A 23,687-nucleotide genomic window follows, 5' to 3' on the forward strand; every position below is an offset into this window, starting at 1 on the left:
CCCTTGCTATTATATAAAAGTCAAGCCAGTCTTTTTTACTTCCTCTCTCAAGCCATTTTCGTACCTGCTTCAGAGCTGCCTCTGCTTTCCCCCAGAAAGCTCCATTACATGAATGACGAATCTTTTAAAGTCCTCTTGGTACGTGGGCACTGCACCATCCATTTCATCATCTGAACCAAATACTGACTCGGAGTCCATCCCCCTACTTCTGAGTGGCAACAAATGTTTAGAGTCCAATATGAAAACAACTTCATAACATGAGAAATTTAAGAATTGTATAAGTTTAATTTCTGAGCAACTGCATGAATAAAACTAGGTGCTTTTGTGAAATTACAGGTAATATTTACACTTAAAAATAATAATGACTCTCTAAATCTCTCAGACCCAAGGATCTGAAACTTGTTTGACAAATACAGTGATTCTATAAAAATGTTGGAAATAAAGTTAAAAATACTACGCTCAAAGAGTGAAGAGAGAGCAGGCATGCGTGCTACCTCACCTGCTCCATGATTTTGGGGGCTGGATCTAGGAGATTAAAACTTGCATTGATTGATACCTTGGAAGAACTGTATGATGCACACACAGATGGGACATATACTCTGGACCGTCCACGCTGCTGCTGCTAAGTCGCTTCAGTCGTGTCCGACTCTGTGTGACCCCAGAGACGGCAGCCCACCAGGTTCCCCCATCCCTGGGATTCTCCAGGCAAGAACACTGGAGTGGGTTGCCATTTCCTTCTCCAATGCATGAAAATGAAAAGTGAAAGTGAAGTCGCTTAGTCGTGTTGGACTCTTAGCGACCCCATAGACTGCAGCCCACCAGGCTCCTCCGTCCATGGGATTTTCCAGGCAAGAGTACTGGAGGCAGGTGCCATTGCCTTCTCTGGTACCGTCCATAAAGGCTAATTAATTGTTATCTAAATGAATGATGCAAATGATAAAGGAAAAACTCAAAGTATGCATCCTTGGAAGGAAAGTTATGACCAACCTAGATAGCATATTCAAAAGCAGAGACATTACTTCGCCAACAAAGGTCCGTCTAGTCAAGGCTATGGTTTTTCCTGTGGTCATGTATGGATGTGAGAGTTAGACTGTGAAGAAGGCTGAGCACCGAAGAATTGATGCTTTTGAACTGTGGTGTTGGAGAAGACTCTTGAGAGTCCCTTGGACTGCAAGGAGATCCAACCAGTCCATTCTGAAGGAGATCAGCCCTGGGATTTCTTTGGAAGGACTGATGCTAAAGCTGAAACTCCAGTACTTTGGCCACCTCATGCGAAGAGTTGACTCATTGGAAAAGACTCTGATGCTGGGAGGGATTGGGGCCAGGAGGAGAAGAGGACGACAGAGGATGAGATGGCTGGATGGCATCACTGACTGGATGGACGTGAGTCTCAGTGAACTCCGGGAGTTGGTGATGGACAGGGAGGCCTGGCGTGCTGCGATTCATGGGGTCGCAAAGAGTCGGACACGACTGAGCGACTGATCTGATCTGATCTGATCTGATGCATTCTTCTCTTCTGCTCTGGTGGCCAGTGCCACAGATACCCGTTTTCCCTCATTGGAATGGGGATATCAATTCACACTGGTACAGAGTATATACCAGGACTATTCCTAATGTCCCATACATTTTACACCAGTAAAAGCTAGCCTATGATCAGCAGCCTGGACAGCCTCTCTGAATGAGATACAACCTCTCTAAATAAAACATCAGAAACAATACTGGGTGTGGCAGGGGGAAGAGAGCTCCCCAAAGAAACAAGCTACAAAAGAGGAACTATACTGTTTATGCTGTGCTTACTGCTTAGTCGCTCAGTCATGTCCAACTCTTTGTGACCCCACAAACTGTAGCCCACCAGGCTCCTCTGTCTACGGGGGTTCTCCAGGCAAGAATACTGGACTGGGTTGCCATGCCTTCCTCCAGGGGATCTTCGCAACCCAGGGATCGAACCCAGGTCTCCTGAATTGCAGGCGGACTCTACCTTCTGAGCCACCAAGGAAGAAATGCTTTTATACTGGGAGATACTGTTGTTTTTCTTCTTTTCCCTGTGACTTCAACAATCTATGCAACTGGATCTCAAACCTGCATTTTTCAGACCTTACCTTCCTTTTGATCAGCAGACTGCTACATGTTTCCAGGTGCTCACTTTATCTGGCCAGTTGGCATGCCAGCTGTAGGCTGGTGTGTTCAGTGAAGATATCCCTTAGAAAACATAGACTCAGCATATTTAAGACTGAACTCGGCTCTCCAGTACCTGCTCTTCTGCTTCTGTTCCATTTAAGGAACACGGGCATTGACAAAAGCACGTAGGCCTGAAACTGGCACCATTTCTAATCACCTCCCTCACCTCTCACCTCCTACCTCTCACTATTCAATCATAATGTTCTCATCACACCAGCAGCTTAATATTTTTCACATCCCTTTATTCTTCTTTCTCATGACTACGGACATGTTCAGCTCCTATTATTTTCCTCCTGAAACACTGTTACAGCTTCCTAACTGATCTGCCTGCATGCCCACTTGTTAAGGCATGTCTGACTCCTTGTGACCCCATGGACTGTAGCCCACCAGGCTCCTCTGTCCACGGGATTCCCCAAGTAAGAACACCGGAGCAGGTTACTGCTTCCTTTTTCAAGGGGTCTTCCTGATCAGGAATCTAACCCACCTCTGCGTCGGTAGATGGACTCTTTACCACTAAGCCCCCTGGGAAGCCTTCTTTAGTCTAGCACCGCATTAACGACACTTCCTCCTATCCTAAGTCAAGCCCAATCCCACACCAGCCAGAGTCAAATTTAAAATGTAGGTGCTAATAATAATACATAAAAGCTTTAAATGACTTTAAAGTGAACCTGGTAAAAGGAAAAAAAAAATCCTTAACATAGCTGTATATCTAGTGGGATTTTGTTCCCACCTATTTATCTTTCTAGGTTTATCTCATCACTGCTTCCATTCCTCCCTAGGCCTTTTTAGTACTTGCTTTTATGCTACCTAAAACACTTTCCCTCTCTCTACTCTCTCATGTCCCTTAAATCTTACCTCCTCCAGGTCTTCTGGTCACCCTTCCTGATCCACTACACAATTTGAGTCAGGTGTCCACACCACCGTTTGTGTTTCTGCCTTGTAGCATTGCATGATAATTTCCTTGTTACCTATCTCTCTCTAAGGCTAGATTGAGCTCTGTGAAAGCAGAGTGAGTTTTAATTTACCACTGCATCTGTAGCATTTCGTACGGTTCCCAAAACAAAGCAGGCACTAAAATTGTTGCTAGATAAAACCAGGGCAGGGGGGCTGGGGGGTCAACTTAGCTCATATGTTGATATCTATGAACATTTTGGGTCACATTTAGCACCAGCTGGTTATGCCACCTCCTGCTCCTCCCACCAGCTGCCTCACTAAATCACTGACTGTTGCAACAGAAAAATGGGATGTGGTTGAAAGGTAGGTGGGGTGGTTCCCTGAGATTTCATTTTCCATAGAGAATCTTCTCAATTATAAAATCATTAAAAGCTGTGTTCCCTTCTGGAAATTCAATCCAAACTTTGTCTGGATGCAAAATCAGGGCTCAAAGAGACACTTTTGATTGTGTGGTTATGTAAATGATATCTCAATAAATAAATAATGCTGTTACAAACAAAAAAGGATGTACCTTTGGACACAGAGGCCCTTGAATTGCCTCTCAACACACTTTCCTGGATGGAGAAGGGAGAAGAGGGAGCCAATTCAAATCCTCATTCTGTCAATAATGTATAATTCTCTTTGAGCAAATTGCTTACTCTCTCCGGGACTCCATTTCATCAATAATAGAGTTATTAAATTAAGGATATTTCCAGTTGCAAGTGCCAATGGTACTGGGGCCCCAGACCTTAAGGACTTCTTGAGCCAAGAGCTCCAAAAGGAGTCTCCCATCTCCTTGGACACCTGTGGAATAGGAAGAGACAGAAACGCAGATCCCAGGGACCCTAAGGAGGCACTCCTGAGGCCTACAGCTGGTGTGTCAGATGAAGATAGCCAAGGCCAGCTCCGATCCAACAGATCAAAGGTCCAAGCCATCTCTAAGGCCTGCCTCAAAGCCTTCACCCTTATCCAGAGCCAAGGTGTTGCTAGGAAACAAGGGTCTGGAACCTGTGAGCCAACATCATGCAGGCTGGAATCACTCTGGTCTGTCTGTCTCTTTCCTCATTCCTCCTGACCAAGTACTTCTAATTACTTTGTGGGAAGAGAAATGCCTTTCGGAGAGAACAGTCTTGTGAGAACACCCACTGTGGTTAAATAACAGTAAAAAGTAAATGGGGAGAGAACTGGAGCAAGGAAAGATGGAAGGAAGAGAAGGCAAGAAGGATTACCTTTGACCAGCTACGTGCCTTTGGACTATATATCTTACCCACTTGGAGTCTCAGTTTCCCAGGCATAAACATACCAGCTCTAGAGGATTGTTTTGAGGGTTAAATGAGACTGTGAAGTGCCACTGAGTCCCCTGCCCTGTTGTGGCTTTCAGTACATGAGTTCTGTTGTTACAGCGGGACAGGAGGACATGTGGATTCTGGAGTCAGACAGTCCTGAGATAGAAAACAGCCCAGGACCAAGCCATGTGAATTTTCTCATTTAGAAGATGGGATAACAATCTGGACCTCAGAGGGATGTTTTGGGGTCCCTGGTGGCTCAGATGGTAAAGAATGTGCAGTGTGGGAGACCTGGGTTTGATCCCTGGGTCAGGAAGATCCCCTGGAGGAGGGCATGGCTACCCATTCCAGTATTCTTGCCTGGAGAATCCCATGGACAGAGGATCCTGGCGGGCTACAGCCCATGGGGTCGCAAAAGAGTTGGACACAACTGAGCAACTAACACAGGGATGTTACAAAGATGATGTGAGATCATATGATTAAATGGTTCGCAGTAGGAGCAGAAAATCAGTCAGTCATTGCGGCCCACTCATCTGTTACCCCTCCCCCAACACATACACACACAACTACACAACCTCAACGGCCATAAGCTTGGCATTCGGTGGTGCAAGCGCTGTGCTCCACTGCTGGGCTTCAGGCTGTGCTTTCTGATGACTCTGCCTTCTATTCCCACCTCCAGGCTCAGCCAGGACTCAAATTCACAAGCTGGCAAATCAACCAGAGATGGACAGCCATGGGTTTAGAAGGTCTGGCAGGACGAGGGCTTACATATTAGGCTGCTGATCTCAGAAATGGAGAGAATTCTTATCATTAGGCTTTTTGTTTTCGAAAACTAATTGTAATAAGCATCACTACTAATTTGATTGTGTCTCACAGTAACAAATGATAATAATCCTAGCAAGCATTTCCTGAGCATTTCTTACATGTAGAGTGCAGAGATAATCGCTTTTTGAACATTGATTCATTCAATTCTCAAAACAGTACTGTGAGGTGAGCACGATTAGGCCCATTTTAAAGATAAAGGAACTGAGGCTCAGGAAACCCTAAGTCACATCTGAAAACTCAAGAGGTGACTCACACACCACCTGATTTGTATGCTGTTATTTGCTGAAAGATACACCTCTGGTAAGGAGGGGGCAAGAATGACTGATTTCTTATTGATTTCCTACCATAGAACCAATTAACCACATGATCTCTTGTCATCTTCAAAACAGCCCTGAAAGGTCCAGATGCTTTTCCAACAATTCCCCTGGCACTTCCCAAATGGGCCCCTTATTTTTACTTATTTTCAGGCATTAGGAAGTTCAGCCTCTCCTACTGGTGAGAATTCTCTGCTGTGGACACAGCAAGTGGCAGTTTCTCTACCTACCTGGGAGGCAGAAGTGCAAAGACATCCAGAGTTCTAGCAAAGAAGCCAAGGGCATCTGTCTGGAGCACCTGAGCTGACTCAGGTACTGTTGCTCCCAACTGCTTTGGCCAGACTCTCGTAGGCTGCACTACATAGCCTGCTTTGTATCTTGTCCAGGCTACCTCTCTTCACCTCCCTAGATGGCACATGCCCTCACATCCCCAGGGCTGGGCTTAGCATGGGAAACTTTCCAGCCCATCCCAGGTGGTTAGAGGTCCATTTCCCTACTTTGCCTCCTCCACTCCTGCCTGCTGCGCCCCTGCCACACACACAAATGCACACATCAAGGCATGCCTTAGGCTTCCCTGTCACAGCATTTGTCCAGAGGGCTGTAATTATCAGTTCACCTATTGAAAATCTTTCCCTTTTGACTTTGAGCTCCTTGAGAGCAGGGGGCATGTCTCATTCACTTTGGCAACCTCAGCACCTCATGCAGGGTCAGGCATCTTCTAGGGGCTCGGAGCACTGTTGTGGAAAGTTGGGGGTGGCGACAAGCGATGAAGGGAACGCATGAGATGAGGGAGAGAAGACACCCCGTGGTGTGAATCTGTGAGTGAGGCTGCTCTCAGGGCGGGAGGTTCCACCTACTAGTAATGACCTGGAGAAGCAAAAGCTTCCATCTGTGTATCTGTGCTTCCTCTAGCCCCTTTTGTTCTTATAAAGGAGGTGAAGGCAGAGAGAAAACAAAAGCCCCACACTCATCTCTAGGGAAACTCCACCTTCTCAGGGCAAGGCTGATGTGAGAGAAGGGTCCTATCTAAAGTCATGCTCCCTGAGTCCCTGTGCGGCATTCCTGGGACTGGAACTGTGACAGGGGACTAAGTGTGGGCTGGCCCAGTCTGAGTAGAATCAACGTAGGTAGTTTACAAGACTGTCAATCTCTGAATGCACTGTCTAACCAGAGGGACAGTGGGGGCGGTCTCCAGTGCTTCAGGAAGTGATGCATTTGTGCACCTGTTTGTGTGCATGCGTGCATTCAGAAATAGGAAAATGGGCCTGCCGCCAAATGAATGGCTCTGTGACCTATGAGCATGTGGGGGGCTTGAGCAACTAGGAGCCTTTGAATTTGCTGTAGGTTTTCAGGTGTAGAAAGGCAGAATAATGTCTCTAGATGGTTATTAAACTTCCCCTTTTGCAACTGCAGGTTTTAATGGATTACATAAACCGACCTCAACTTCCCCATCTGTAGAAGGGGAAAGGCTAGCCTCGACGGGAGTGGAGAACACCTTACTCAGGAGTTGCCATTTCTCACTCCCACACTCACACAGGACACCGCCAAGTGACCGCTGCACTTGTTCCCACCAAGCCTGGTCTGGATGAACATCTCGTTCAACGCAGCATGACAGGCACTACCATTTGACCTTAACTGACACATAAAGAGGAACTCAGGTCTGGTTAGATTCTTGCTAAGTCCTCTCCCCGCCCTGACAGTTTGGAAATGAGCCTCCGGGCAACGACAAGGCACCTAGGAGTTTGCATCCAAGGTTTTCTTTTTCAGGATTTTTACTTTATAGCACTGCCCCTGAATTAACATAGAGAAGCAAGTTGTGCAAGGGGTGAATAAAGAAGACTACTTCCACCTCTGCCGGAGCTGAGGGACTCAACTGCCAGTTTCAGCTCTCCCCAGTTCTTTCAACTGTGGATGAGAGAGACAGACAGCAGCACAAACGGCTCCGCTGGGTCTGATGCCAACATCTGAAGCGTCTCTGAGGCTGCTCTGGGAGACCTGGATGAGCAAGTTTCATCACTTTTGTGCTGAAAGCAGCCTGGGTTCAAATCCCCACTCTGCCGAGTTCCCTGGGGTTCAGTTCAGTTCAGTCGCTCAGTCATGTCTGACTCTTTGCAACCCCAAGAACCGCAGCACGCCAGGCCTCCCTGTCCATCACCAACTCCTAGAGTCCACCCAAACCCATGTCCATCGAGTCGATGATGCCATCCAGCCATCTCATCCTCTGTCATCCCCTTCTCCTCCTGTCCTCAATACTTCCCAGCATTAGGATCTTTTCATGAGTCAGCTCTCTGCATCAGGTGGCCAAAGTATTGGAGTTTCAGCCTCAACATCAGTCCTTCCAATGAACATCCAGGACAGATCTCCTTTAGGATGGACTGGTTGGATCTCCTTGCAGTCCAAGGGACTCTCAAGAGTCTTCTCCAACACCACTTGTCAAAAGCATCGATTCTTTGGCGCTCAGGTTTCTTTATAGTCCAACTCTCACATCCATACATGACCACTGGAAAAACCATAGCCTTGACTAGATGGACCTTTGTTGGCAAAGTAATATCTCTGCGTTTTAATATGCTGTCTAGGTTGGTCATAACTTTCCTTCCAAGGAGTAAGTGTCCTTTAATTTCATTGCTGCAATCATCATCTGCAGTGATTTTGGAGCCCAGAAAAATAAAGTCAGCCACTGTTTCCACTGTTTCCCCATCTATTTCCCATGAAGTGATGGGACCGGATGCCATGATCTTCGTTTTCTGAATGTTGAGCTTTAAACCAACTTTTTCACTCTCCTCTTTCACTTTCATCAAGAGGCTCTTTAGTTCTTCTTCATTTTCTGCCATAAGGGTGGTGTCATCTGCATGTCTGAGGTTATTGATATTTCTCCCAGCAATCTTGATTCCAGCTTGTGCTTCCTCCAGCCCAGCATTTCTCATGACATATTCTGCATATAAGTTAAATAAACAGGGTGACAATATAAAGCCTTGACATACTCCTTTTCCTATTTGGAACGAGTCTGTTGTTCCATGTCCAGTTCTAACTGTTGCTTCCTGACCTGCATACAGGTTTCTCAAGAGGCAGGTCAGGTGGTCTGGCATGCCCATCTCTTTCAGAATTGTCCACAGTTTATTGTGATCCACACAGTCAAAGGCTTTGGCATAGTCAATAAAGCAGAAATAGATGTTTTTCTGGAACTCTCTTGCTTTTTTGATGATCCAGCGGATGTTGGCAATTTGATCTCTGGTTCCTCTGCCTTTTCTAAAACCAGCTTGAACATCTGGAAGTTCACGGTTCATGTATTCCTGAAGCCTGGCTTGGAGAATTTTGATCATTACTTTACTAGCGTGTGAGATGAGTGCAATTGTGTGGTAGTTTGAGCATTCTTTGGCATTGCCTTTCTTTGAGATTGAAATGAAAACTGACCTTTTCCAGTCCTGTGGCCACCGCTGAGTTTTCCATATTTGCTGGCATATTGAGTGCAGCACTTTCACAGTGTCATCTTTCAGGATTTGAAATAGCTCAACTGGAATTCCATCACCTCCACTAGAACGTCCACAAATCATCTTCCCCATCTCAGCCACAGTTTCCTCAAGCGTGAAATGCAGATAGCGACCTGACCTCTCAGGCTGCTTGGGAGGAGTAAACTGGATGAATAAAGTACGTGGAAGTGCTTTGTGAGACGCACCGCACTGAGCACAGGCAGAGGGGTATAAGGACACACCATTAGGAAAAGAGACAAGAATGTTCCATTCCAGACAGACTCAATCTAAACCGGGATACAAATGCCCTTTTTTTGGTAATTTCATCTGATGGAAACAGCAGTCTCCTGGGCCTAGTTGTATTTAATGAACCATATCCTGTATCATCTTGTTGCATGATTCTGAGAACTAAGTTGGCCATCTCCTCTGGCGTACTGCAGGCCCTGGAGTGTCCAGCTCGTATTGAACCTCCTCCTGCCGCCTCCAAGAAAAACACCAGCCTGGAGCTAGGCCCATCCCACACACAGCTCCGTGGCCCGAGGGGCCAGGGGAGGGGCAAGGGACACTCAGCCACCTCCTACCAGCACACAGACCTTGGCACAGGTGAGCAGGGCCAGGCTGAGACTTCAACCTGTGTGATGGTTAAGGAGTAGGAGGCTCAGTGTGAATCAAAGGCAGAGCATGGGGACAGATGGGGCTAAGGCGGCCGATGGGGACACAACAGGTCTGAGAAGGTCCTGAGGCCATGGGGAGGAGTTTGGAAATGAGCCTCAGGGCAATGACAAAGCACCCAGGAGTTTGCATCCGAGGAAGGGCATGATGGGAATCTCCATTTTAGAAACATCTCATGATGCTTCATTTTATTATGTGGACTTGATTGGGCCATGAGGTGTGCAGATAACTGTATCCAATTCTTTTGTGACCCAGTGGACCACCAGGCTCCTCTTTCATTAGGATTTTTCAGGCAAAAATACTGGAGTGGTTTGCCATTTCCTTCTCCAGGGGATCTTCCCAACACAGGGATCAAAACCCTCATCTCTTAAGGGTTGTATTATATATACTATTTATATTATAATAAAATATAAACATATTTATATAAAGAGGTTTGTTGTTAGAATTTGACTTATGTGATAAACATTGTGTGTATGTGTGTGTGTGCATGTGTGTGTGTGTGTGTGTGTGTGCACACGCTCTGCTGCTTCAGTTGTGTCCAATTCTTTGCAGCCCCATGGATTGTAGCCCACTAGGCTTTTCTGTCCATGGGATTTCCCAGGCAAGAATACTGGAGCAGGTTGCCATTTCCTACTCCAGGAGATCTTCCCGACCCATGAATCAAATCCACATCTCTTGCCTCTCCTGCACTGGCAGCTGGGATTCTTTACCACTAGTGCCACCTGGGAAGCAATATATATATCTGGATATATATGTGTGTGTACTATTGTTGTTTGCCAGGGCATCTTCCCAACCCAGAGATTGAACCCGCGTCTCCTGTATTGGAAGCAGATTCTTTACCACTGAGCCACTGGGGAAGCCCCGTGTATATATATCTAGAGATACAGAATCAGTTATATATAGCTTTCATATATATTATATGCATTATAAATATCATATGAATCTATATCATGTATATGTGAATATTATATATAATATATTTTTATCTACATGTCTACCAACCCATCTATCCTGATGGTTCTGTCTCTTTGGCGAACCCAGGCAGATCCATGTCCTCAGGGCTGTGCAGCTCGACTGATGGGGTTCAGGTGGATGCAGGGAGGCCAGGCAGGGGGCAGTGCTAGAGTCCAGCCCAGCCATGATGGTGGCAGCAGGGAGATGGAGAGAAGTGGGCAATTCTAAGAACTATTTGGAAATTGAAATTGATAAGACTTGCTACGGTTTGGAAATGGGTGGGAGCAAGGGAGAGGGAGATGCTGAGAAGGATTTCTAGGTTGTGGCTCTGCTTCTAAACAGATACAGGTGCTCTGCATGAGAACACTGGAAACATTCTAGGCTGTGTGGGGCCGAGTATGGGCAGGCAGGGAGCTAGCATGAGAGCACATTATTAGAGGAAAGCTTGGAGGCAGGCCACAAAGCCGGAGTCATCCGTGTAGGGATGGTAACAGACAGCATGGCTGTGAGTCCCCACGGAGACAATGGCAGTCCTGCAAAACCACACTGACCCATTTGGCAGAGAAGAACGAGCCTGTGAAGGAGACAGAGAAGGAACAGGCCGGAAGGAAGGTGGGCAACCACCAGGAAGAGTCCCCTGGTGCCAAGGAAGCAAGCATCAGATGGCGCCTCGAGCAGGAAGTGGCCAGCTCCATCAAATGATAACGAAAGGGCACACAAGCGGGAACTGAAACCTGCCCTGAAGATTAAATCACCAGGGAAGTGAAACCTGTGCAGGTCTCAGCTCTGAGATCAACTCCCTGCATGTCTAGCTGGCATCTCTGAAGCAAGTTCTCGGGAAGTTTCTTCAGGAAACTGAAGGCCCGGGAGAGCTCTCCAGCTCCCATCAGCCCCTTGGCCACCCCTGTCCTGACAAAAGGAGGTGACACTTGACTACATCTTTCCCTTCTCCTCCCCCACCCCAAGCCCTTAGGTTGCCTTTCAAACAGCCAGAATTCCTTTAAAGAGTAATCTAGGTATGCTTCAGCTGACATTCAAAAGTGCATTGTAATTCAAATGGAAATGCAGAAATTCATTCCCTTGGACAGTCTTGGGAAATTATAATAGAGATAAAACATCTTTTAAAGGTGGCGACAGGCATTTATCTGTGGGGACATCTCTATGCGATAGACTCTCCTGATGCAAACTCAAGAGCGGTCCAACCTTCACACGGAGTATGTCCTTTCGGCAGGGTCACCGAGTCTCTAAATTTGGGAAAGACATTAATTGCATCCATCTTCGCTTCTCCACTTTGTCCCTCCATTTGTCTTTGTGGATTTTGGTTTCCCCGTGTCTGTCCCTCTTCATTTTTCTGTCTCCTCCTATCTCCCTCAGTCTTTGTCACTCTCTCTCACACACAGAATGGACAATTCCTTTACATGCATACATCCTTTACCTTCCATAGTTACTTTCTCCCATGCAAAAGAAGCAACTGTGAATTCAGGAAACCTACCAGATTGGTTATTTCTGCATGCATTGCCATCCCTTCAGAACAGGGAATAACAGGGCATAACAAAAGGGCAGGGTTACGGAGTCTTTTGATGTCTTCCTAGTAGAGCTTTAAGGCTCCCTCCCTCACCAGCTCTACCCCAGGAGCCCCTCTCAATCTACCCCTGTCCTTGGTCCTAAGTCAGCTGACAAGAGAGGGGAGTAAATTAGTAGCCGCATCTCCCCGTGCCCCCATAGACACACATGTGCACTACAAACACACACACACATACACACACATCTGAGATCACTGTTATCAGGTGGATGCGGCAGCCACCGGTGCAGGGAGTGGACTGTATCAAGGTAACAATTAAGTGCCCAGCTCATTGCTAGATGAGTCATCATTGATGGGTCTACGCTTTCACTGGATCCCATATCTTAAAAATGGAAAAATTGATCTTAGAGTGTGAATCAATTTGTCCAAGATCACACAACTTGTTAGAGGGAAACTGGGACTGGAACCAAGGTCCATCTGACTGCAAAACTTGTCATTTATCTCCAAATGAGGAAGTCTTTATCCAAGATAGCCAGAAGAACCATAACTATGACTCATGTGTCAAAGTCACAGCTAGGAAGTGTATGAATGTCAAGTCAAAGAAGGAAATGAAGCCCTGATTAAGAGAAAGGTAGCTTTTCAAATACAGGTGTATCGGGAACACAGCAGCATAGAGTGAAAATATTAAGCTGGGACAGAAACTAGAAACTTCACAAGGCACTTGGAGCCTGGCCTGGGAGCACAGGTGATGGCTGAGGGACAGCAGCAGACTGAAGAGCTTCCAAGGGAATCGCACCTGGGCTGGAGTTTCCTGGGATGACTTCAGCTACTGTAGCTGCTCCTGAGGTCCAGCTGTCCCTGGCTTCCGCCAGCACCATCCAGCTGACCTGTCCAGTGCTCCAGTCCCCTTCGGACTGGTGGAATGCCCGGAATATCCTCTCCTCCCTGCCTGGATCTTTCCCGTCCTCCTTGGCATTCCCAATGTCTCTCTGGAATCTGCGTCAGAAGCTGGGTCTGTTATTCTAGCTTTCACTTCACCCTATTACTTGGAAGCAATATGTAAGTGTTAACCACCACTTCCCCTTTCTGCATCTGGAGCAGTTACTGCTAACTGATCGCAGCGTTCTTTTCTAATGACCTGGTGACCTCCACACAGTGTCTAGACAAGCCACTCCTCAACTGATCAGAACTGGCATACGAAACAAAAGTCACGGGCCACCGGGTTACAGTGACTGAGTTCCCGACCGCACACCAGCCACCTGCCTTTCTCCAGCGGCCTATTGGTAGATCAAAGGAAAAAAAAAAGTCTATCACGAAAACGACAAGGTATTGGAAGGCTCATCCAGGCTGAACCCCTTCATGGACAGCACCCACGTCTTGCCTACTTTAACGCCCCAGCACATGGCACGAGGTCTGCAGTGAAGAAGCACTTAGGAAATACCAGTGAACCAGAGGGTAATGAATGATCAATGTGACTTTCTTTTTCCTGTGGAATGCACACTTCTAAGCACTTATGGGAATGAGAGTGAAACTCTCATGGGAGATATTTTAATCAGGCACATTCACCCAACCCCCTTGACCTTCCATGATCTCTAGTGGCTGGATCACAACAGTGACCAGAGCCCCACCATTAATTAGTAAACTTGGAAAGACCAGGATCTTGGACTCAGGTTGGAATTTAAACACTAATTCACTCAGGAACACACTGTGCGGTCCAGGCAAGCCCCCGATCACTTCTGAGTTCAGGTCCCCCTTTCGCAGTGATCAGAGGTGGGTCCTCTTGCCTTTTTTGCCTCAAGGGGTAGATGGAAAGACCAAAGGCAGGCCTGTATACCGCGAAGGGCTCTACAACGTCCGTGGTTGTTATACATGCCCCATTTGGTCTCTTCTCTCTGAAACTTAGAAATTACTTTGCCTGAGGTTTCCTGACAGGGATGTAAGAAGAGGTACCAGGACTTGAAATCTTTTCTGTCCCACTTGAAAAAGGCTTTCATACTGTTCATGGGGTTCTCAAGGCACTACTTCTGAAGTAGCTTGCCATTCCCTTCTTCCATGGACCGCGCGTTGTCAGAAGTCTCCACCATAACCCATCCGCCTTGGGTGGCCCTACCTGGCATGGCTCAGAGTCTCAGTGAGTTAGACAAGGCTGTGGTCCATGTGATCAGTTTGGTTAGTTTTCTGTGATTATGGTTTTCATTCTGGAGGCCATGGGATTGAAATTCCAGAGCTGACTCATTGGAAAAGACCCTGATGGTGGGTAAGATCGTAGGCAGGAGGAGAAGGGGGTGACAGAGGATGAGATGGCATTTCCAACTCAATGAACATGAGTTTGAACAAACTCCAGGAGATGGTGAAGGACAGGGAAGCCTGGCATGCTTAAGTCCATAGGGTCGCAAAGAGTTGGACACAATTTAGCAGCTAAACAACTGTCCCACTTGACATTGTTCTGATTTGTCCTCTTCCCCACGAGCTCTGGCCCCAGAGTGATCAGCTTCCAACCCCACATTCATCCTGACCTGGTCCCCAGTGAACCCTGGTTTCACAGATGTCAGTGACACACAGCTGACACACAGATGCTGGTGACACAAAGGTGGCTGGGGGGAGAGGAGACACACCTCAGCTAGCCGTAAGTCTAGAAGCTTTTCCATCGCTCAGGGGAAATTTCCAGCTTCTCTACCACTTCCTCTCCAGCATCACTTCCAAATTTAAAAAGTGAAACTACAGTGCTTGATGTCACCTCAGGTAAAGACAGAGAGAGGAAACACGCAGGTCAGTTAAGCCGTCTTGTTCTGGGGCTTCCCTGGTGGCTCAGAAAGAAAAGAATCAGTAAAGAATCTGCCTGCAATGGGGAAGACACGGGTTCAGTCCCTGGGTCAGGAAGATCCCCTGGAGAAGGGAATGGCTACCCACTCCAGCATTCTTGCCTGGAGAATTCCATGGACAGAGGAGGCTGGCGGGCTACAGTCCATGGGGTCGCAAAAAGTCAGACACAACTGAGTGACTAACATTTTCACTTTTCACTATCATCCTGTTCTGGGAGCCAATATGGGAGAGAGGAGAGAACAGTACCTTTGCCTTGTAAGCCCAGAAGCCAAGCTACTGGACCAAGTTCAGCCAGCAAGTTTGTGGCAAACTTGAAACCTCTTTGAGTCTTGAAGGGACCCCTGGTGGCTGTGCCAGCTTCCATCTGCCCCTCTCCCCATCCTACTTGGCCATAAACCAGTGGACAAGGAATGGCATTTTCTGGAGTGAAAAAGTCCAGGTCCTGGAAGCAGCCAAGGAAGGCTATGGGTGGGGTGCAGCCTGAGAGTCATGTCCCAGGCCCCGAACGCAGGACGAAGCAAATTAGTTCAGTGGCCACAGTGAGGAAGGCTTTTATAAACATAACCTAATTGTATTACTTCGAAGTCCAGAAGCTTATTGCTCTGCTTAATGATGTGTCACGTTATTTATAGGGTAGCACAATGAGACTTCTATTGATTTAATGCACTTCCTTAAAGACTGTCATTGTCACAGCCATAAAACGAAGCTATTCCCAGACAACTCAATTATTCCCCTGCGCCTATAAACCACCCCATGCCCCACACAGCTGCACACAGGAGGGAAGGCGGGGTGAGACCGTGACGGGGTGGAGGGTGCCAAGGGAAGGGTTCTGGAAAGGACAAAGGCAGGAGCTCCATCCGGCCGGGGATGAGGGGCAGCAGGAGAAGACCTAGATGGGGAACGGAGAGCCCTATCCAGGGGAGCTGAGGGACTCTGAGCAAGACTCTTCTTTCCTTTAAGCCTTAGTTTTCCCAGCTGTAAAACGAGGGTGCTGAGCCCAGTGAGAGCTGTCAGATCCCTTCCAGCACCTGCATTCTGTGGTTTTGAGTTACTCTTGGTTTGGTTCTTGGAGGCCATGTAGCTGGACCACATGGAGAAGGTACAAGCACATTTTTAACATCGCTCCTCACCCTTCCCATCGATCGAGAGCCTCTCTTTTTAAATTAATTGATAAGAATAGTAACAATGATAACAGGAAGTGATCTTCACCCTGCTGCGTATTAGCTATGTGTCCACAGAGCACTTGACTTGTTAGCCTATCCGACACTCATTTTTTCATCAGTGAAATGAGGCTGTGACTACATGGAACTGCTATAATAATACACAATGCATGTATGCCTTATTTCCATCTTTCTCAAAATGTTATTGCATAAACTACTTCCCTTTAATGTAGGAAGTAGACAGGAATCACTAAAGTACCTATTTCACAGGAAGGGAAAACTGAGGTGAGAAGGGGACAGATTTCCCAAGGGGAGTGACAGAGACTGGTCTTCTGCTTCAGGGAAATTCCAATTCTGATAAATAGCTGAGAAATGGAGGGAAATAAGACCTGGTGACCCTGCCTGAGGGCAAAGGCGTCTCCATGGTGAGACTTGAAACTGTCCCCTCAGACATGAGTTGGTCACTCCCAAAGGAGCCGGCGCTCCCCTTAGGTTCTTCCAAGAAGCCCAGAGAGAAGGTGTCAACGAGATAGCTCTCACCTCCCCTACAGTTTCCCCAGCCTCCTGACCTTGGCAGTTGTTTTGAGAGGACAGAGTGGGAAACAAGGAACTCGCAGTAGAAGGCCAGAGTTCTGGAGTCCACCCTGGGGTCTCAGAAAACGCCTGAACTGAAAGAATCCTGAGGAATCATCACACGGTCCCTCATTCCATCCCTGGTGAACATGAAGCCCTGAGAGGCGCAGGGACTTGTTTACGGCCGCCCAGTTCCTACGTGGCAGAGCTAGGATTTGGCTCCCAGGGAGCTCAGTTATCTCCCCAGCAGCCTGACCTCCATGTCTCAGCTGGCCGCCACCTCCAGCAAGCCCTCCAGGCTTACCTTTCTGGTACTGGAGCCACAGCTGCTGCTGGACCTTCTTGCTGGGGAAGTGAATGATGCAGGTGAGCTCGGAGCCATACAGGGCCTCTGCGATGTAGTGTGAGCCGTAGTGCTGGATGAAGGACAGCAGCTCCTCCCGGCTGCTCTCTTTGGTCAGGATCTTGAGGACGTTGGTGAAGCCTGGACAGAGGAGGAGCATGTGGAGGTGGTCAGAGTTGGGAGGCTGGCGCCCAGCAAATGGCAAGCCCGGATTTGGTACCTTGTCCCTCACCATAGCATCGGCCAAATGTACATAGTATCCCTCCCTTACTTGGCAAAGACTGCTCTCTCTGGTGGACACACGAGACACCACCCAGAGGGAGTCAACAGCAGAGGAAGGACAAACGCTGGCGACCCAAAAGCCACAATCAGGAAAAATCAAAGCTGAGGTCTCCTGAGCAGCTGACGTGTGGCGGGTACGCTGCTAGGTGCTCCAGCCACTTGTCTAGTTTAACCTCAGTCCGGCACTGCAGTCCCAACCATAATGAGCCCTTCCAGTAGATAAGCAAGTCAAAGGTCAGAGATTGGAAGTGATTTGCCTTGGTCCTCCAGCCAGAGGAGCTAGGATTCCGACCGACTTCTGTTCTCACCCCAAAGTGCACACACTGCTCACATACCCAATTACCCTGGGCCTGAACTGTCCATGGCTGGAGCCGGAGGCACCGCACTAGCCCAGGCTCAGCAGACATTCTGTTTCCTCAGATGTAATCCCTGGCTTAGCTTCCTAGAACGTGACTTCCCCTTCTGTCTCCAAAACAACGGTATGCTCTTTCTCCTGCCATTGTCAAGGGCCTCCTTGCTGCTCCGTTGCCCTTAGTCCTACGCCAAGGGTCCTGAGTCCTCAGTGCCTGGCACAGGGTCTGCATAGCCATCACTCAGCGCCCACGGACCCCCTGCCTTCTTCCTCCTGCAGGCAGGGCACCAAGCGACGCTTTCAGGAGCCTTAACACCTTTCGGGCTCTTCTGTGCTCTGGATAAAGCCCAATGACCTTATCTGGGTATCCCAGGGCTCCAAGCTCGTCTCCCATGAGCACATACGTTAGGCTTCACCTCTGGCCAAATCTGTTTTCCTATTTCTTCTGAATGTGATTTGGCATTTTCATCACACTTTCTTATTTATATCCCTCCCCCACTCCGAACACACACACACACCCACCCATCCACCCACCATTTACCTGGAATGGTCTTCCACTTCCTCTCTGAGTCACATCCATGTTTCCAGACCCCAGGAAGTCATCCCTCCCCCAAGAAGCTTTTCACACCATCCCGGCCTAAGGCACCTACTTCCTATACCTTCAACAGGCATCACCTTGAAAGCAGAAGCGCTGTCCCATTTGTCTCTAAATCTGCACATGTGTCCTTCCCCACCCCCATTTCCAGACACGGCAGGTGCACTGACTCCATTATGAGAATAAGAACAACTGATTCTGCACCACATCAAAGTAAAACGTAAAAGAGCAAGCACTTCTTCAACATTGAAAATGAGCTCCGATTTGCAAACATTTGATTTACAAGGGGGTTCTCGGGAGCGTCATTACTGATTAATTAAAGCAGATGCCCCTTTGTAGTTCTGATAGGAACATGGCAGTCACTCACAAGTGCTGTGGAAAGCTGTAGGTGGTGGTGAACGTGAAACAGGACTCAAAGAATGGGTGCTTGATTGGAACAACCCCTCTCCATCAACCTGTTAACTCATGCAACTGGGTAATTAATGCAACAGAGTTAATAATGAGATGGTTTCTGCTCAGTAATAAATAACACCACGGAGAGGCCCTGTGGCTCTTTATCTAGGCAGACAACACTGCCATCAAATCCTTGACACACTCCTGTTCTGCCACCTACTAGCTGTGTGACCTTGGGCAACTTAACCCCTCTGACCCTTGATTTCCTTATCTGAAAAATAAAGGATAAAGAATGCCTTCCTCTTGAGACTGATGTAAGTCCCAAGATACAAAACATTATAAAGTGCTTGGCTGGTGTCAGCCATAATAACTATTTACACTTCCCCAATATCCAGGCTAAAGAGTTCCATGGTGCTCATGAGCAAACTGATACTGGAAAAGAAAAAAAGATAAGAAAGCAGCTGGCATAATCACGAGACACTCAGACAATAACGCAGTGGCAGTGCTAGGAATAAGTCAGGGTAGAAAATTCCAAGTCTGGGCCTCATCTTTCCAAAGTCCATTACCTATTCCTTTTTCCAGTTTTGTTTAATTTTTATTCCTTCATCAAAAAGGAGAACCAAAAGGAATATAAGGCACAGGAATAAATAGGATCCAAGCCCTACCCACAGTTCGCAGGTCAGAGTTGAGGTGCAGGAGACAGGATTCTGATACCAATCAAGTACCTGTTAGTGCTTTAACATCAGCAGTTGAGCACAGGGAATGCCTTGCATTATTCCCAGGGGGACAGATAATGGGGGCGGCATCTCTGAGTAACGCAGGATATGGAAGGAGATCCAGGCAGAGGGAACGGCATATGTAGAGTCACAAAGCCAAGAGAGAAAATGTCCCATTTTCAGAACCTTAAGTCCCGTTTGAGACTTGTAAGTCTGAAACTAAATGTCCCATTTGAGAATTATAAGCCATCCCTATCATGGGGAAAGATTCATGTGGGCAGAGTATGAACAGTGTGTGTGTGTGTGTGTGTGTGTGTGTTGGTGAGGGGAGGGGGACGAGGGATGCTTATTGCTGAGCAGGAGGAGATGGGCAGGAAAGGAAATCAGAAGACACTAGAGGAATCAGTGCCTGAAAGAACCCACATGCCTCAAATACTTCAAGAATGTAAGCGTGAGCTAAATTGTCAAACCCTGTGCAGAGCCCCCTTCCTCCAGGAGCCCCTCTGACTTCCCAGAACGGACGGCGGCCCCATTACTGCACTGACCTCCTGTAACGTGCGGCCGTCACCGTCTGTCTGCTTGTCCTTCCACCCTCCCCGTGAGCTCCTTGATGGCAGGGGGTGAGGCCTCATGCCTCAGCCATCCCCAGTGCCAGCACGGGCCCTGGCAGGCCCTGGGACTGTGCTGAATTACGCCAAGTCCCCTGGCTGCGGACGGCGGGGCTCACCTGCCGAGAGGGTGATGGTGCTGAGCTTCACGCGGTAGAGGTTGCTGCGGACCCGCCACTGCTGCACCATGGGGTACCCCATGGCCTCGTCGTACCTGATGTCTCCTGGGGAGGGAAGAAGGTCATGTGAGCCCCGCGTTCACAGGCCTCACCCCACAACCCTGCCCTGCAGCCCTGGGCTCTGGGGAACGGCCTCCCCTTCTAAGCTCAGCCCTCTGGGGCCGACAGTGGGATCTGCAGCCGGCCTCCAGGCCTCTTCCTTCCTGGCCTTTGACCTCAGCCTCAAGCCGCCCTTTTCTCTCTGCTCTAGAGCTCACATGGCCCCTTCACCCTACAAGCAAGAGTGGGTTTCTGGTTCCACTTAACCCCAGAGGTAATTTACCATGGGGCGCTAGACACTGCGGTGCCTCAGTTTCCCCTTCTGATCCCACGGCTACCTAGGCTGACCTTATTTAGTAGGCGTATCGTGAGACTCAAATGAACTAAGAGCAGAGGAAGGTTTATGGTAATCTTGAAATGTCGGACACGTGCAGTGGGGGCCCACGCATCACCTGCTCCTGAGGCTACTTTTGCACAAAGACAGCAGAGTGGAGCAGTTGTGACAGAGAGCCTGTGCAAAGTCTCACACATTCACCAGCTGACCTTATATGTCTGCCCATCCTGTACAGACTGTTATTTCCTAACATGGAAACATGAGATGTCCTTTGATGTCTCATAAAATACCTGTGTGCACACACAAAAGCTTCCCATTTTAAATAAGACTGAGACACACTGGCTAAACAAAGTTAAACAAGATTAAAAAAACAGACTGTATAATTTCTCAGGTCCTTGAATAAATTAATATACATTTTAAAGGTACATGAAGCCGGCGCGCAGCACTTTGCAAATGTCTTTGGCCGAGGAGCCCCGTTTCCAGGGCCCACTGACACTCAAGTTTCACAGAAGACGTTTTCTGAAACCCAAGTATAGACAAAACATACACAAAGGAAAAAATAACAAAACAAAATGTTAGCAAGTGGTTAACTTGCTTAGCAAGTGGATGCGTAAAAGATTCCTGTTTTCTGATTTATATTCATCCCCATTTTCTAAATTTTCTACTCGAAGCACTGCAGACTCCCTTTTTTGTAATCAGGGAAAAAAAAAAAAAGACACGATAAAGAAATGCTAGTCACATCAGCAGTTATTATTTTTGTTGTTATGTATCCTCAGCAAACGGCAGGCACATTTTCTATCCTTTGCTCTTGTCCTCTGGTGCGGAGGCACTTAGAGAGGTATTTGATACCAAGATTAAAATGAGAATCTCACTGGAACAAATGATTTCTTCCTGGACATTACTGCAGTATTAAAGTTCTCCATTACTGTCAACTTCTTCTTCTTTTTTTTCCTCCTCCCTAGCCTTTTCAGAAATAATGTAATTTTTTAGAGGCTTTCATTCTAAAGTAAAATATTCATGATCCCCAAAGATAAGTCCACTGGAGCGAGGTTGTTTTGTTAGAAATATATGCTCTCTCTTTGTCTGCTCTGCCTGTCCCGCCCTTCCTTTGCAGACACTGGGGAGAGAAGGGGGGAGGGTGGGAGAGGAGGAGAGGGCCATGTTTCGGGTCAGGGTGAAGGAAACAGTCTGCATGGGAAGACTGGACAGCAGCCCCAGGCAGCCTCCGCCCCACCTATTATTATTTTTTTCTAAATGTTTCACCTTGTTTCATCTAATTATTATTATCTTTTTGGCCGTGCCTCAGCATACAGGATCTTAGTTCCCCAACGCTTGCCCCTTGCAGTGGAAGTGCAGAGTCCTAACTGCTGGACCATCAGGGAAGTCCCTGCCCCATCTATGACTGTCCGTCCTAATTCAGAGCAGACTTGGAGGGCGTATTGGCAACCAGGGCCATCCCCAAGAGAACACGGCAGACGTTTCAACGCAGGCTGTTGATGCAGCTTATTTACTTGGTGCTTTAGTGTCCAAAGGGCTTTCCTCCTGGTAGTTTAGACAGTCAAGAATCTGCCTGCAGTGTGGGAGACCTGGGTTCAATCCCTGGGTTGGGAAGATCCCCTGGAGGAGGGCATGGCAACCCACTCCAGTATTCTTGCCTGGAGAATCCCCCATGGACAGAGGAGCCTGGCGGGCTATGGTCCATGGGGTTGTGAAGAGTTGGACACAACTGAGCGACTAAGCACCATAGTGTCCAAAAGAAAAAAACAAAACACAAAAGCAACAACAACAACATCAAATAAACAAAAACAAAAGTCCCCAAACCTACTACCTCTTTTGATTATCAAAACATTTACAAGACCAGCTTCTCTGCCCTCATTCCCTCCCTAAGCCTCCCCTGTAAGTGATCATCATTCCATCCTATACCTTCCCCACTCCTGGTCCATACTGGATTCCACCTGGAATACAAGGTCTTTCAGTGAAATGTCAGTTTCTTGAGGTCAAGGCCATGGTCTATATTATTCCTACTCCTGCACAGCCTGGTAAATAGAGGCTCCAATACTCCAAAACAGAGCCTGATATATAGCAAACTCTCAATAAATATCTGTTTACTGACTCACTCTCTTGCCTCTCATTCCTGACCACAAGCCATCCTTGGTCTTACTCGACTACTGACCCCCTTCTTACCTGATCCTGCCCTAGATTCCCACCCAAGGATTAGGAGTCACATGAAGCCCTGGGATGGGGAGGGGTGTTTTTTCTGATGAACAACAAAAACAAAAAATTAACTCTTAAAATGTAACAGTTCCTTTATTAAGGAGCCCCAAATCAAAACAAATAACCCTAAGAGTCTGTACCACTAATGCAGAACCACAGCGTTCTGTATCACAGAGGCAGAGTCAGGGCCCTTACAACTTGGAAAAGTCCCCCATAAAAGGGCAAAAGAGGAACTTGGAGCAGATGAGGAGGAGCAGAGGGCATGCAGCAGTGGGGCAGAAAATATAGGCTTCAGGAGAGCCTGCCAAAGAGTGTTTCCCTGTAGGGGAGAAACAGAGGTTGTGGGTGGCGGGGGTTGTAGCGAACAGCAGAGGGGAGTAAAAAAGGGCAGAAGACCTGGAGCCACAGCACCTGGTTCCAGTCCTGGCAGGTCTGCTGTGTGACTGTGAGCTGCTCCCTTCACCTGTCTGAGCCTGGATTCCTCATCTACAAAATGAGAAAAATAATACCCACCCTACAGGATGGCTCAGTGTCCACGTTCAAAAACAAGCTGCATGACTTAATGTGCTGTAAGTGAAAGAGGTTCCTGGTTGGGGTGGGGGGTGGGGAAGGTCCACTTATTTTATTTTAAATGACTTAAACATGAACTGCATGTTTCTAGATTCCATACATACGTGTTAATACATAGTATTTGTTTTTCTCCTTCTGGCATACTTTGCTCTGTATAATAGGCTCTAGGTTCATCCAGCTCATTAGACACGACTCCAATGTGTTCCGTGGTATGGCTAAGAGAGGTGAGAAAGGGTGGGCGGTAGGAGGGAGGTTCAAGAGGGAGGGGACATATGTATACCTATGGCTAATTCATGCTGATGTGTGGCTGATACCAAAGCAATATTGTAAAGCAATTATCTTTCCATTAAAAATA

At 47.6% G+C, this 23,687-nt stretch overlaps 1 protein-coding gene across 3 annotated transcripts in view; it reads right to left on the minus strand.

Annotated features, from left to right (window-relative positions):
- The window catches only part of ASTN2 (astrotactin 2), a 1,048,656-nt gene that overhangs the window by 259,304 nt on the left and 765,665 nt on the right, over nucleotides 1-23,687 (minus strand). For all 3 annotated transcript variants that reach the window (XM_027550640.1, XM_027550639.1, XM_027550638.1), the window contains 2 exons: nucleotides 20,116-20,220; nucleotides 17,012-17,191 (listed from right to left, as the gene is read on the minus strand). In XM_027550640.1, coding sequence (XP_027406441.1) covers nucleotides 17,012-17,191; nucleotides 20,116-20,220 — 285 coding nt within the window. The remainder of the gene's footprint in view (nucleotides 1-17,011; nucleotides 17,192-20,115; nucleotides 20,221-23,687) is intronic.

This window comes from Bos indicus x Bos taurus, chromosome 8 (genome assembly GCF_003369695.1).
Source record: "Bos indicus x Bos taurus breed Angus x Brahman F1 hybrid chromosome 8, Bos_hybrid_MaternalHap_v2.0, whole genome shotgun sequence".
NCBI lineage: Eukaryota > Metazoa > Chordata > Mammalia > Artiodactyla > Bovidae > Bos > Bos indicus x Bos taurus.